The following is a 16,226-nucleotide window of genomic DNA, read 5'->3' as shown; positions in this document are numbered from 1 at the left end:
ATTTTGATTTTTAAAAAGTTTTTAATTTTAATTTTTTAAAAGGTAAAAAGAATTCAATGCACAAATATGAATTTTAAGGTTTTTTTGTACTTGCTTTCTGGAATAAATGTGAATTGATTTGTTTTACATCATCTGGGACACGGACACCCACACCCACCATAAGGGTGGGATTTTTTGGACCCTACTATTTCTATATCCTTATCCTTGTTTTTTGATAACTGTTCTTGTTGAACAAAGCTAGGTCTAATTCTAAGGTAATTTCTACTGTTCAAAGTAATCCTTGAAGAGTAATCCTTTAATGCCTTTATAATTAAAGATGTGAGGGTGATTACAACAGGTGATCCTTTTGTATTTCATGGTTTACTGAACATTCAAGAGGTATTCAAGGAGCTTGAACTATTCATGAAACAGATTTGTACTGAATGTGGCATCATGGTAAGCAACCATTGTTTCTTAGGTAGAAGATATAGGATGCGGTTTATGTGTCCTTAACCCAGAGAAAAACTTAAGATAATCTTGCAGCAATTTATCTGAAATGGGCCTTGACCAGGCTCTTGAACAGACTGACAGATTTTTCCCTCCAGGATACAAAAGCAGGACAAAATCCAACAGGAACATAAGAAAAGCCCTGCTAGATCAGGCCAAGGGCAGTGACCAACCAGATGCCTATGGAGTAACTGAGCACAGCAGCACTCTCTCCCCTTGCAATTCCCAGCAACAGATATTCAGAGGCATATTGCCATATTGCCACCAACAGTGGAGGCAGAACATAGCCATCATGGCAAGTAGCCATTGATAGCCACCTTGGGGGAGAGGGAACTGCTGAGCTGTATTCAACCAACTGATTCCACCAACACAAGGGTTTCTGCTTCTGCAAGAGGACTTCGCCCCTCTCCACTCCCTGAATGCACCATGCACCCTGCACCCTCCCTTAATCTGTTCTAGAGGGTTGTGGGGAATGCCAGAATAGATATGGGGACATACGGGGGGAAGGAGGGGGGAAGTTTTGTTGCACAAGTGAAAATCCTTGCACTGACAGAACGACTTATTTGGATACTGCCCACTGTGTTAAATCCTAGCATTAACACACATAGTTCTGAATAGTTCTGTCATCAAATGTTCTCTTTTAATGCTGTCTAATCCTAATTGAAAACTATTAATATTCTACTTAGAAACAGAGAAATTGTATGAACAACTGCAGCTGGGAAACAGTCCAATATTAAATTTTTATAGAGCCCTTTCAGTTTCCTTTTTGGTTTTCTGTCCCTGAGTTTGAAGGTACATATTATAAGGCCCATGAGCCAGATCAAGTCCACACAAAGTAAAAGAGATCCAGGGGCTAATCTCAAATTGTAGCCTGAGATTTGGGGCACTCCCAAAAGCCCTGCATGAGGTCAAAGGTCTCTGCAAAATGTTCCCTTCTTCTTAGATTGAAATGGGGAAGATTAGGTTCAGTAACAAATACCAGCTTGCTACCAAGGCCATGTGAACCTCTTCCCCCCTCACCTATGAGACAGTTGCTACACAGTGCCTGCATGAATTTGTTTAGGCTATGGAAACAGCCTTGGAAGTCTGTGTATACCCCAGGGGCACTATTCTGTTCTAATTCTAGTAAAGCAAGTGAAAAATTTGCAGGAACAGTTGACTTGCTAAAAATTAGTCTCTTAGTCTTAAACCCAAGTTCTTTGAAGGTGCTATGTATCTTTTCCCATATCTGCAGGAAATGATTACTAGCATTGAAATTGCAGGATTCTTATGTTGCTGCATTTACAAATGTTTCAAATGCAGGAAAAGGCAGTATGTACTGCAAGCATCCATACTGGGTTTTTAACAACAACAACAACAACAACAGCAACAACAACAACAACAGATAAATGAAGAACAGCCCCAAAATGGATGCACATAAATTATGAAATCATAGGGGCTACAAAGGAAACCACAACATTACATATTGCCAAACAAGCACAGATGTGAATGATATCAGTTGAATTAGCCAGGCTGCTGGTATGTTATACAAAGGCCCCTGTATCTTCTATCCCATTAGTTTTTCAGCAGTGGTTTTTGACAATACTGATTTGGTCTTTTGTGTACAAAAGCTGACTCTACCCATCCTCCCAACCAGTCAAGAGAACTTATCATAGAATCATAGAATCATAGAGTTGGAAGAGACCACAAGGGCCATCGAGTCCAACCCCCTGCCAAGCAGGAAACACCATCAGAGCACTCCTGACATATGGTTGTCAAGCCTCTGCTTAAAGACCTCCAAAGAAGGAGACTCCACCACACTCCTTGGCAGCAAATTCCACTGTCGAACAGCTCTTACTGTCAGGAAGTTCTTCCTAATGTTTAGGTGGAATCTTCTTTCTTGTAGTTTGGAACCATTGCTCCGTGTCCGCTTCTCTGGAGCAGCAGAAAACAACCTTTCTCCCTCCTCTATGTGACATCCTTTTATATATTTGAACATGGCTATCATATCACCCCTTAACCTCCTCTTCTCCAGGCTAAACATGCCCAGCTCCCTTAGCCGTTCCTCATAAGGCATCGTTTCCAGGCCTTTGACCATTTTGGTTGCCCTCCTCTGGACACGTTCCAGTTTGTCAGTGTCCTTCTTGAACTGTGGTGCCCAGAACTGGACACAGTACTCCAGGTGAGGTCTGACCAGAGCAGAATACAGTGGCACTATAACTTATCTTAACATCTCTGATTCTGAGCTCATCCATACTGTCATCTGAGACTTTTTGTGGGTGAGCTGAGACTTTGCTGAACCGTGGGTGAGAACCTGGAGACTGAGAAGGAGGGTGTGTCAGAAGGAACATGAATTGATATAGTTTTATATATATTAGTAACCTTGTATTAGTGTCGAAGCAATGATTCTTCAACATCAACTTCGTTGGACTGGTCATGTTGTGCGGATGCCAGATGATCGTCTTCCAAAGCAACTACTCTACTCTGAACTTAAAAACGGAAAGCATAATGCTGGTGGTCAACAAAAGAGGTTTAAAGACTGTCCCAAGGCAAATCTAAAAAAATGTAGTATAAACACTGACAACTGGGAAACACTGGCCTGTGAGCGCTCCAGTTGGAGAACAGCCTTTACCAAATGTGTCATAGGCTTTGAAGACACTCAAACTCAGGATGCAAGGGTGAAGCGTGCTAGGAGGAAGACATGCTTGGCAAATCCACACGGTGTTCAACTCCCGCCCGGAAACCAATGTCCCCACTGTGGAAGGACGTGTGGATCCAGAATTGGCCTCCACAGTCTCTTACTGTGTTAAAACCGTGTTTATGGAAGACAGTCTTACTCGGCCACGAGTGATCACCAAAGAAGAAGAAGAAGATTAATGTAACAATTTTATATTTAACTGTGTATTTTGTTATATTATGTTTAAGTTGTCTTTTGTTCAGTTTTCTGTACACTGCTTAGAGATATTTTTTAATATATTAAGCAGTATATAAATTAAATAATCAAATTTAATGTTGATAGTAAGCTTCCTGTACCTCCATTCTCTCTTGTCCATATGACGTTCTCCTCCAAATCACTACCTTCTCACATTCCCTGGACTGAGACAGAATCATAGAATTGTAGAGTTGGAAGGGACCATGAAGATAATCTAGTCCAATCCTTTGAAATGCAGGAATCTTTTTGCCCAATGTAGGACTCACAACCCTGAAATTAACGGTCTCGTGCTGTACCAACTGTGCTATCCTGCAGAAAAAAGTGTTAAATGAATAGGGATAAATGTAATTGTTCCCTTCTCCTTAATTCCCTGTTCTATTCATGGCATTTAAATTAACTGTACTTTGAAAGAGATTTATAAAAAAATAGTAAGACTAAAGACAAAAGACTATGATAAAAATATGCATTTAAACATCCAATTTTGGTCATGTTTTTGTCATTTATATTCAAGCATTCACATGAGCATATGATAAAAAAAAACTGGGGACAGGGGCATATATGTGTGACAACAGCTCTTAAGATCATTGTATGATTAGTGCAAATGACATTAGAAGGTTTTAAAGCATGTTCAATTGATCCCAGGCTAATAAGGGTTTCTGTTCTTGAAGAGAGTTTGAGTGTGTTCAGTTGAACACACTTTAAATTCCCTACCGTAGTTGTCATGTGAAGATCTAAAAGCAGTTCATGTGACCTTGGGGGTGGAGCTTGCACACACATCTTCCCTATCACCAGTTTTACTTGACTGCATCTTCAGGTAGACCCCTGAACATGGCTACAACAATTTTCTCAAGCAGGTCTGTTGTTGTTGTTTTTGTAATTGTGTTCCATTCTTTTTCTGCCTTTTCTTTCAGAACGGTTTGATCACCATTGTCCCTGGGTAGGCAACTGTGTGGGGAAAAGAAACTACAGATTTTTTTATATGTTTATTTTATCTCTGTCTTTTCTGACAGTCTTTATATTTGCATTCGTTATCACCCACATCATCCATCGTAAGTATGCTAGTACAATCAGATTACATATATAGCCATTTGCTTGAAACTCTATTTTTCATTTTACTCTTTTGGACATTCAGAATATACCCAAAATGGTATACCTAGTTTGATCATTAACAAGACTTTCAACTGTTAAGCTTACTTCTTAATTCAGAATCTTAAGGCAAATGCATTTTATTCAGCTTTATTTGTTGTACTGTTGAACAGTTCATATAAAGGGAACATTCTGGCCCGCTCTCAGTTTTCCTGCAGATTGGTTTCATTGGTCTGTGACTGTTCTTTGGTTTCTGGCCTGCCTTGCTGACTGGAAAACCCTATTGGCAAACAGAACAATTTCCAATAGTTGGTCAACGTTCACAACCTGTTGTATTTATTAATTTGCATATTTTATTATTAAACTTATATACCACCATTCATCTGAAGATCACAGGGCAGTCTACGGTATAAAAACACAAAGATACATAATAAACAAACAAACAAACAAACAAACAAAAACCCACAAGTTTTGAAGGCCACAGGTTGTTTAATTAGCCAAAGGCCTGGGAGAAGTATGTTTCTGCCTGCCACCTAAAGATATGTAATGAAATTGCCAGGTGATTTATATTCCTAGGACAACCTACAGAGTAGTAAGAAACACAGTTTTACAATTTAATAAATTAATCAATAATAAATCACATAGACTAATACAGCAAATTAAAATTGAAGTAGCAGCAGCCTATTCAATAAAATCAACCACTCTAAATGCTTACATTAGCAGTTTTTTTAAGTCTGTGAAAACAGAAATGTTTTTGCCTGGTGTCTAAATGGAAGCAAGAAGGTCTCTAAATAGGCCTCCTGGCAATGTCTTTCCAAAAGCAAGGAAGCAAAGTGTGTCTCCAGTTTCCACCTGCCACACTTCAGATAGCAGGAGGACCTGGAAAAAGGCTGCAGATTATGTGGATTGATAAAGAGAGATGCCTCCAACAGTTATCTGGTCCTAAATCGTGTAGCGCTTTAAAATTAATACCAGCACTTTGAATTGAGCTCAAAAAAAATATGGAAGGCAGTGGAGTTGCTTTAGCACAGGCAAGATGAAATCTCTTTGCCTGGTCCATGTTCACAGCCTAACCACAGCATTATGGACTAGCTGCAATTTTCAAACTGTCTTCAAAGGCAGCCCCATGTAAAGCACATTGCAGTAATCCAGCTTCCAAGTTACTAGGACATGGGTATAACTGTGGCAACAGAAGATCCTTTGTGCTCCATTTCCAGTCCAGCATCTTCCTGCCTAGTTGAGAGCTCCAGATCTACATTGTGACCTGCCACATAGGTTGGGCCATGACACATTGTGACAGCCCCATGGTTATCATGGCAACCATGAAGTCCTGAAGATCTTCTGATAAGACTGATTCTGAAATAATGTTGAGGTCCCCTAAGAAAATCAGTTTCAACTCAGCCAGCTCAGGTGGAAAGACTGCTTGCTAGAAGGGTGGTTGGTACACAAACAACAATCCCTCCATCTCCCTAGTATACAACACCAAGTACAAACACCCCAAATCAGCACCCAACCTAATAGTAAGCATTGGGAGGGAGATGGAATCCCTGTTGAACATAACTATATTTTTTTGCCAATCGTTTTTATAAACCACAGCAATGTTTCTTCTGCAACATGGTAGATGGCGTAAAGTGTAAAGCCAGGAGAGACTGGCTTTTTGTGCCCTTTCAAGTGATGATGAGATAGACTAGATGAGTCTCCATGACCAGATAATGGATAATTGATGTCTTACTGTAAACTGATCATGCATTAAATAGCAACACATTAAGGAATCCTGAGGTTATGTTATTGTGGATGAGGATGGCACTATTGTGGAACAGACCTTATATGCTGGCTTGTCCTTCTCAACTAGCCAGCACTTACTTACCCCACTACTACCATACCTCCCTCTGCCTGTAACCACTAGCTTGTGTTTACAGACTCTTGTCTTTCCCCCTCCCCCATTTAATGCAGAGACATAACACAAAACTAATAAAGCAGTTAAAATATTTTTGAGGGAGTGTATACAAGAGATTGTCATAAATATATGTTTTAAAATTCCAATTTCAATTGCACTTGAAATGCAAGAATTGGATAGCAGACAGGTCCATTTCACCTGCTCCTTCGACATGAACTAATGCTGTTTTTGAGGCCGACAGTCCAACAGATATTCCCTCCTGGAGGTAGCCTTAGAAAGCCCTGTGTTGTTCAGTTAGGTGGCTGGGACTTCTTGCCAGGGCACAGAGTCAAAACAGTGCCCAGCTTTCTCTGTCCCTAAATGTCAGCAGTTAAAAATAGATCTGGACCTTAATTTGACAATTGCTTGTCATTCTTTTTTGCTGAACAAATTAATGAGTTAAAGCAAGTATCCATTGCTGGCTCCTTGCATCATGTCTCCTAATTGTATCCAGAGAAATCCGTAAGCAGCTTGGAATTTGGGTCATATTATGATGCATTTACAGGATTTCCTGATCCAACAGAAACATTTTTGTGTGAGAGAAAGTATATTTATGGATACCTTTCATGTTTAAAAATAATCTTGCAGTGTTTTTCTACCATGATAGGATAGAAATGAACAGATTGATAACAGAAAACTTATTTATGGAGAACTGGTGACTGCAGACATTAATGTGTTACTATTGAGAAAACATCCAGCATATGTTAATTCTGGTTTTAAAACTTCCATTTTTGCTGAACAGTTTCAGTAAAATTTCAAGGCTAAATTTAGCAAAATTTGTGTTGTAGTTCTTTGAAACTCTAACTGTATATTGGATTTTGAGATTTGTTTTTATGTAGACAGTATATATTATTGTTTAATATTTACATTTATTCTTTCTACAGGATCTCAACAAACAGGATTCTTAAATGCACTCAAGGACAGTCCTGCAAGATATCCTTTCAACTGGAGTGCATTTGCATGCTCTTAGTTAATATTGTATAAATTTTGAAAGCATTGCTATCTAGATTTATTTGGAGTTGTTTACTCTTTGACAAACATTTGGGTTATGCAGTTATATGAAATTCAGACTTACTTCAAGTAATCCCTCTCTCTGGATTTACACATATCAATTTGGATAACCCCTATTTTATACTGTAAATGTCACTTAGTAGTGTATATAGTTTTAAACATTTATTACTAGAATATGAAAATGGTTTTCGTTTTTTATCAAAGCAGTTATACAGTTTGAGCAAGCAAGTGATTTTATCAGAAGTACCGTATTTTTCGCCCTATAGGACGCACTTTTTCCCCTCCAAAAATGAAGGGGAAATGTGTGTGCGTCCTATGGGGCGAATGCAGGCTTTCGTTGAAGCCTGGAGAATGAGAGGGGTCGGTGCGCACCGACCCCTCTCGCTCTCCAGGCTTCAGGAAGCTATCCACAAGCCTTGCAAGCCCGGCGGGAGTTCCCATGGGCTCGCAAGGCTTGCGGGCAGCAGCCTGCAGCCCACAAGCTCGGGGGACAGCAGGAAGGCGGAGTGCTGCCATCCCGCTGTTCCCCAACCTGGTTTGGATTCCCCAACCTGGTTTTGGGGGGGAATTTTTTTTCCTTTATCCCCCCCCCAAAAAAAAACTAGGTGCGTCCTATGGGCCGGTGTGCCCTATGGGATGAAAAATACGGTAATAAAAAGAGAATGTATGTTTTTAGAATTAAACTTCCTGACAGAATGATTTTGCATTGGGTGATAATTTACCCAGTTTACTTCAAGAGAACTTCCAGCATTATCAGCAGAAGTAGCAGCAAATCCAGAAACAAAATAGGAAGGAACATAACAACAAGTTGTGCCTCTCTTTCAAATATTTGGAACTACTGTTGCATGTTTTACCTGACTGTTGCTCCCCACTCCCCAAACCTATACCTACAGTGCTGATCCTAGCAGAGATCAACAAAGAAATTGTACATAGATTATAAATTCCCATCATACAATTTTGAAGACCTGGGAGTGCAGGAAGAAGCCAACAAGCAGCATTCTGTTGACACACAGAATGCTGTTTTTTAGTAATGGGTGTGTTGTGTCAGTTCAAGGAGAAGACAAACATAGTCAGGCCTTCAAACACAACTTTGTTTTATCACAGCATAACTAGATTGAGGCCAATGCTCCACCCAGCAGCAAGAAGTGGAAGAGAATTATAAGAGCACAGTCAAGCTAAAAAGCACTAACTTAACTCACTAGCATACAAAACAGAGCGCATTTGGAAATACCATGACTTCAGTCCTGCACAAAGTTGTGAACATCTAAGTGTCACTAACTTAGTGGGAGTTATGCACAAAAAGCAGTGAAGATAGCAGCCCAGGTACTTTAAAAATAAAAAAATCTTCAGGTATAACTTCTACTATGTTCACTTACTTGTGTATTCATTGGGTAGAAATGCTAATGCACAAGTACCTCTCTGTTGGAAGAACTTAGGTTTGAACACAATGTTCATAAATAACACAACAATAGCCTCCAGTTAAAAGAATTACAATAGCTTCTAATAATGTATTAGGCTTTTCAGTTCTCTGAAAATGAAAGAGCCTTTCAGTTGTTTTAAAATCAAAAGGTAGTTGATTCCACATTTGTGGACTATTCAGCCACGACAATTAGCTATTTATTCATAATTTGCATTTAAGGGTTGGGCAATTGGGGGGAAATCAGGAAAGCATCTAGTAGGAAAAATCCCATGAATACAGTGTGTTTGATGATGCCCCTTCAAGCAGGAGTGGAAATGGTGGGGTGTGGTAATGACTCTGAGGCTAGAATTTGTGTTGAATTTCTGAAACTGCCAGTAACTCATAGCAAGGCCTTGGGCAAAATTTTGTGATTTCCTGATGCCTTCTGTTCTCACTATGTCCTAATTTTTGTGTGTGCAGTTGTGTCATGTGAGCCTAGGCTCTTTTGAACTACATAAGGGATATTTGTTTAGGCTTCTACGTGCAAAAATGTAGGGATTAAAAGCTATCTGTGTACTAAAAATCGTGATGAAACAAGCGAAGGTCCACCTAGTACAGCATTCTGCCTCTTCTAAATATACATTTTCTGGATGTTCACAAACTCAGCATGATAGTTATGGCTATCCGAGGCATTGGCAATTTGGAGCAGTATATTCATGGCCTGAAATTTCCATTTAGCCATAATTGCTAATAGCATTTACATTCATTCACTTCTCGGTTACTATTCCCTTGACGTTCAGTTACTGTGCTGGAAGCTGTGGTATGTTTCTTCTCCGTTTGGTCCATTGTTGGGCTCTCAGGTTTTCATACTTATTTGATCAGCTCCAATCAAACAACAAATGAGGATGTAAGTGTTTTTAACCTTTATTTAGTAACTATGTTTGTCATGGAAACAGCACACAGGAAAGTGCTTTCTGCTAAAACAAAGCACTGGACTGGACACATTGATGCCCTGTAGGGAACAGCCCCCTGGTAGCATTAATGTTTCATTTGGGCCCAAATCTCATTTAGTGGTTAAAAATCTCCACTTCCTTATTCATAAGCATGGTCTTTGGGTCATTATGCATTAATGGGTGTTCTGTAAAAGCAATATTTTTGACTGGAGAGAATGCTTATTGAGAACGCTTCCTTCTTCAGCCTGCTTGTGCAGCTCTGTTCCAAACTTTGGAATAATGAAGTGGGAACCTAACGACCAAGAATGTGTTCTCTGGGTGCATACCAGATTCCCTCCCTCAGTTTTATCCCCTTAGTCAGTAGTGACTGGCTCAAGGTCACTTAGTGGGCTTCGTAGCAAAATACAGATTTGAACCTGGGCGTTCCCAGTCCTACTCTGGCTCTCTAAATTGTTTCACTACTTTGGTTCTCTGACCTTGATGGATTGACCCAGACAGTGTTGCATCCCAAGGACTTGCACAGGAAACAGATGGTCATGCAAGGGCAATAGCTGCATATGAAGTTTGGATACAGATTCAGTCCTTCCTGAGTTCTGTTCTTACAAGCTTTTGGAGAGTATAGAAGACATTCCCCTTATAAGCCTACGAAGTTCATAGACAGAGGTTCTGTGTTTTTAATGGGTTATTGTTTTGGTATTTCTATTTTTAATCATATTATTGTTGGAAGCCTCCTCAGGCCTTAGAGAGATTGGGTACAAACCCTTAAAATTAATAAATTAGATAGCTCAGGGACCTCTGCATCATTGCAGAGACCCTTTTGAGCCAATCTGGCAGCATTTCAGCCTTCTCAGAGCTCAAATCCCCCAGAGGCTCTTTTGTGACGCAGAGATCTCTGAGGCATCTCTTCACTGAGTGCTGGGAGGATTGAAATACTGCCAGCTGAATCAGAAGCGATGCCTTGCACATAGCTGTTGGCCCCAGCAGTGCCTTTTCCAAGCAAGTTCTTGAGAAATAGTATGCTGTCTGGGCCAACATCAGTGCTTGAAACAGCATTTCAAGCCAGCAGATATTCCTCTCAGAAGAAAAGAAGAGGATGCCGCTGAGGCCTTACCCTGGAACATTCTTTCCTTTTGCTTTGGATGCTTCCTTCCAGCATCCTCAGCCAGGGAAATGGAACCCTCCCCAACCAAGTTGCTCTGAGGGGGAATTATGTCACCACTGGAAAATGGCCCCCCAACTGCTTGGCAAGACAGTGTCCAGCTACCGCAAACCAAGTAAGTTGGTCACTGCTGCTTTAGGAGTAAATAGACTGATTTGTTCAGGAGCTGCTTGTTGGGAAGGGTTGCAGTTTTGAAAAGAGCATGTTGGAGCTGTCTGGGAGTAAATCACGTAGCTTGCCAGTTTAAGTTGCAAACTTGTGAGAAACAGTGTTACTTGAATGTGAAAATGGGGAACCTGTGGCCCTCCAGATGCTATTAGCGTCCAGCTCCTGTCAGCCCCAGCCAGCATGGCCAGTGGTCGGGGACAATGGAAGTTGCAGTCATCAGGATAACCACAGGCTCCCCATACCTGCTTTACTGAGATACTAAAATTCCCTGTTATAAAATATAAGACTGTTCTTTTAGTTACGTTTATTTGGTTTTTACATTTAATTTGCTTTATTCCAGCTCTGGGAATATGATTCAAGAATGATATTAAAACATTCATAATATAGAAATAAAAAGTGGAGCTGTCACCAGTGACATCCCAGGATGTGATTAGGATGGAACCAGCTGTTACATCCTGGAATGGAGAAACAGCTGGTACAGAGTAGTCCTTTGCCTTTGGAGGGTATATGTGACAGTATGTTTCACAGGGGAATGTGGAACAGCGATACATTGTGAATAAAGTGACATGTTTGGTTGTAGGTTTAGGTTGTAGGGTACTGTTGGGTCAGCCTGGTTTACCTTAGGAGAGTACGGAAGAGTCGTAGCACTTTGTATATTGAAGAGTGCTACAAAAAGGTGCACTAACATTCCTTTCTTACCAGATCAAGGGATCTTGGTCAAATAAAAGAGGTAAAGAAAACTTCAATCCATACAGCTATGGCAACATTTTCACTAACTGTTGTTCTGCACTCTGTGGGCCCATCTCTCCCAGGTAAGGGGTAAAATACAATTGTTCAGTATCTTCTCTTCCTTTTGGTCCTTAGTGCTCATTGGGTCAATTGTATGTAACTTGCAAGACCACATAGTTAATAATAATATAATGTGACATTTGAGTCCTCTAGTGTAGTGGTCATGTATGTTGTATGGTTTGCTGCTAATAGGACACTGGTACCACATAAGTCTGTTGTGTACCACCCATTCATCACTTGTGGAGCTTGCAGTAACTAGACTTTTGGAAGGAAGAACCTTAGCTATGATCTTCTGATGATCCACGACAATTGATTTGCTCTTCTCTCCAGATGCAGCAATTGCATTTTAAAATTGCTAGCAATATGTTTAAAAGCTTGATGTTGTAAACATTACTTATTGTTTATTTGATTGGAAATATATTAAAAATCTGTCGAGTGTATTTCACACTTTAAAGTGGAGTACATTTCAGAATAAGAGCATGTTTAGAATGAGAAAAATGCTGCTGCTACTCTGTTATGGTGTGGATATGCAACAGAAGGTTATAACATCCTTGCTTCCTGTTAAATCTACCACTTCCCATACATTTTATAATGCTTATTTTATGTAAATGATGGCAAAATTGTTCAAAGTTTTAACTTGCAGATATTCTACACTATTTTTGTTCTTCTTCACTTCTAACTGCTTATGGTAAGTTTTTTCCAGGCACCAATACTAGGAATTTTTAAAAAATATTTGTCTAATTAAATGTATACACTACCTTTTCAATTAGAAATATACAAGGCAGTTTACAATAAAGTTAATATTCTAACCAGTACTCAACAAAAACTGAGTGAAACTATTGCAAACATAGTGTAAAAAATATTAGGAGCACTGAAAGTCCAAGGTGACTGTTAAGAAGAAAATGCCTGTGCCAACAAAACCTGTTCCTGAAGTTAGTAAAATGGACACCAAGTGAGCAGCTCTGGGGAAAGGCTTCAAAATATGAGACATCAGTGCAGAAAAGGCCTGATTCCTGGTCACCAGTCACCTAACCTCTGTTGGGGGCATCCAGAGAAGGCCATTGAGGAAGATCTTAAATAATTAACAGTTTTAAGTGTGTGGTTGAATTTTTCAGCAATGATCTGTGGTAACAGAATTGTGTAGGTTCTCCCATTTCATGATACAACTCTGTTAAATTAACAAGCAGTTCCCCACTAGAAACTGAATAACCTTGTTATTCTGTAGAATGCATCCATATAAACTTTGATTAGAGTTTCTATTTCATTTTTTAAATGTTCCAGTCATTATTCTAACATAAGCACCATTGAGTTAAATGAGGCTTAGTCTCAAGTAAGTCTCAAGTATAGGATTGCAACCTTGAGAAAACTTCAGACCAACTGTTCCAGAGTGACTTATGGATTGCAGCCAGTTTCCTTCCTCTTTTTATGTTTCTCCAAGTTACAAATATATTGCAAAAACTCAGAAATGCAGCTTTCGTTTTTGCTACCAAACTCTTGGGAACAAATAAATCTATTTTACTGTTCATTAAAAGAGGTACTGAAGCTATTCTCATATGGTTCATTGTTCTTAAGATGAAACTTTTTTTCCTTTTAAAGCTGGACCAAAATTATCTAACCAGAATTTTTTGTAACAAACTTTTTATTATTCTGTAGCTTAATTGACAGAAGAGGATTTATGCAGCCAGATACTCCACAGCCGGCAGCACCCTCAAATGGCATTACAATGTATGGGGCCACACAGTCTCAGAGTAATATGGTAGGAACCATCCCATAATGTTGATCAAGAGCCCTGTGAATGTTTTCCTTCTCAGGTTTCCTGTGAACTAATCAAGTCGCTAAACTAACTGGATGCTAATGATACTCTCTGTTAGGGGATATTTCATTGTTGTACTGTAGTAAACTGCAACTTCTAGATTTTCATAAGCACTTGGAAGGGGGGAAGTAGTGTAATGGACAAAAGGAAAAGATTGCCTGCCTCCAGACAGTTAAATATAGTGCCAAGAGAAGTTTTCATGTATGGTTGAAGTTTTGCCTGTCTTTGTTAGCCTTAGATGGACCTTGGATCTTCAATATCATATTTGTTGCTTTTAAATTCCTTTTTCCCAAAAGTTGTTGATTGTGTTACAGAAATCCTTGCTGCCTGATATGTTTCTACAAAACTTGTCATATCAGCATGAACAGAATATTTATAGAGAAGTCTTTTAATTTCTTGTGAACTTAGAGGTGGCCACTGTACTTGACTATTGCAAATTTCTAAATAATGTTTTTGTTTTTATAAATTGTGCCAATTACTTCCATTGTGTCTTCTTGAGAGCAGTACATTTTTCTCCATGTGCCAAGGAGCAGAACCCAGCCTAAGGAAACTTTCTTAACCAAAAGTCCTCATTGGAGTAACCTTCTTCTAACATGTATGTTCTGAAATAGTGCCAACATTCCTTTGTATTTTTGGCTTCATGGATTTCTTCCCAGTCTCCAAGGAAAAAAATAAAAGCAATCCCAAGCATTTCAGATTTTTTGCACTTAACTGAAGCAAAGTTAGTTTTCATAGCTATGTGGATACTCTCTTAGAAATGAGAAACACATGATCAGTGGACTTATTAAGAATTGGTTCAGTCATCATTTTTTCATATTTGTTAGCAATATCTGTTTCTTAGATTTTAAAGATCAGGCACATTTAACCGACTTCTAGTGCCAGTTGTATCTTTGATAGCATTTTGAATTGTCATTCATAGTGTGATCCTTTATATGTGTACTTGAGTGACATTTCCAGTTCCATGGATATAGGATTGCAGCCTTGTCTCATCTTGGCTGCCTTAATTTTCAGAACAACTCCAGAAGATTTTCTTTAAGTGGCGTGGCCTGAAAGGGGTGAATTATTTGTTTGCCTTATGTTTACAACAGTAGTTCTTAACACTGGGTCCCCTGGTTACTGTAGCCATCAGAGAGCTTTGCCAGCTTGTAGGCAGAGATGATAAAACTATATCTCTAAGAGATTGACAATAAATTGTTATATTTAAACGTTTTTCAGTTGTCAAATTATTGTAGTGTTTCTTTGCCTTATGGCAGTTTCTCTTCCTATATTTTTACATTGGGTCTTTACAGGGTAGTTTGAAACAAACCCACATGCTCCTGTTTTTAAGAAATGCTGTGTTCAGGCCACTATCATGGTTCGCTGTGTATGAACTGAAAATACCAATGCACACAGGGAGGGCCACGTACAGAGCCACTTGCCTAGCTCACAGTCTCCCTCAGGTCTGGAGGCTCCCTTCCCACCCTTATTCTTCCTTTCTGGTCTACAGCTAGCCTTACTTTTTCCTCTACTCCTTTCCTGGTTTAGCTTTCTGGACAACTTCCTTGCTATTCTTTCCCTGCCTGCTGTGCCACCTCTCCTTTCAGGCCCTGGTTTAATTTGGCTGTATCACAACTAGATAATGTAATCAGGTGCCACTTAAGACTCTTAGCCAAATGGCCAAGTTCAGAAATAAGTAGCAACTACTCCCTCTTCTCATACATTCTCTTTGACGTTTCTTTCACTTGCATACTTCTGCATCTTCACATTACGTGGAGATGAAATCAACCCTGAAAAAAGTATGTGTGTGTCTGATGTAGCATATGTTGACCAGCTGCTGTTTCAACTATTTAGCTCTTTAGCCATAGTTACTCTGAAAAGTTAAATACAAAGGATATTGTGTTTATTGGGATAAAGGATGAAGCATGGTCTTTTGGACAAAGTGATAAATTTCCTTGCTAGAGAGCAATTTTTGTAAATGCATATAGATATATGCACATATATGCACATACACACACGTGCGCACGTACACACACACACACACACACACACATATATATATATATATATATATATATACTGCATGTAAAAAAAGAAACTAATTCTAACTGTCGTCTCATGTTTTGGGGAGTCTCCAGAGTTTATCAATCTTTCCACATAAATTAAATTTGTAAACTTAAATGCTTAAAAATGATTTTAAAAAAAGCCAACCGAAATCACCAAAAATCACAATCAGGATTTTTCTTCCACCAGATTTAGAAGAAAAGGCAAGTATATTCATGTCAAAAAATTTAGACACTTATGTCCATGAAAAGATGCAAAATATTACACATACCAGATTTTTAAAAAGTCAATTATAGTTTCTCTCTTTTTTCATAAAAACAGCCTAGTTATAATGAAATCTGAATTAAAAGCAAACATGTTAAAGCTGACACTTAGGATCTCTTCACAGTCAACCATGATCACCTGTCAAACAGATTTGAATTAGTGGCAGCTTACCTAGTTTATGAGATTACGCATTATAATGACACAGTAAGAC

At 39.1% G+C, this 16,226-nt stretch overlaps 1 protein-coding gene and 1 long non-coding RNA gene across 5 annotated transcripts in view; one reads left to right on the top strand and one right to left on the bottom strand.

Annotated features, from left to right (window-relative positions):
- ZDHHC14 (zDHHC palmitoyltransferase 14) overlaps nucleotides 1-16,226 on the top strand; it is a 65,045-nt gene that overhangs the window by 36,053 nt on the left and 12,766 nt on the right. For all 4 annotated transcript variants that reach the window (XM_079971889.1, XM_079971888.1, XM_079971891.1 and 1 more), the window contains exons 4-8: nucleotides 4,309-4,446; nucleotides 7,304-7,352; nucleotides 9,634-9,736; nucleotides 11,812-11,921; nucleotides 13,552-13,654. In XM_079971889.1, the coding sequence (XP_079828015.1) occupies nucleotides 4,309-4,446; nucleotides 7,304-7,352; nucleotides 9,634-9,736; nucleotides 11,812-11,921; nucleotides 13,552-13,654 (503 nt within the window). The remainder of the gene's footprint in view (nucleotides 1-4,308; nucleotides 4,447-7,303; nucleotides 7,353-9,633; nucleotides 9,737-11,811; nucleotides 11,922-13,551; nucleotides 13,655-16,226) is intronic.
- On the bottom strand, nucleotides 4,618-5,847 carry LOC307213785. The gene is made up of 2 exons (XR_013837681.1): nucleotides 5,648-5,847; nucleotides 4,618-4,763 (listed from the first exon to the last, which is right to left on the bottom strand). It is a non-coding gene; the product is annotated as an uncharacterized lncRNA (long non-coding RNA).

The sequence above is a fragment of the Podarcis cretensis genome (genome assembly GCF_951804945.1).
Source record: "Podarcis cretensis genome assembly, chromosome: 3".
Classification (NCBI taxonomy): Eukaryota; Metazoa; Chordata; class Lepidosauria; order Squamata; family Lacertidae; genus Podarcis; species Podarcis cretensis.
Note: the sequence above shows the minus strand (reverse complement) of the source record. Positions and strands in the feature narration are given on the sequence as shown.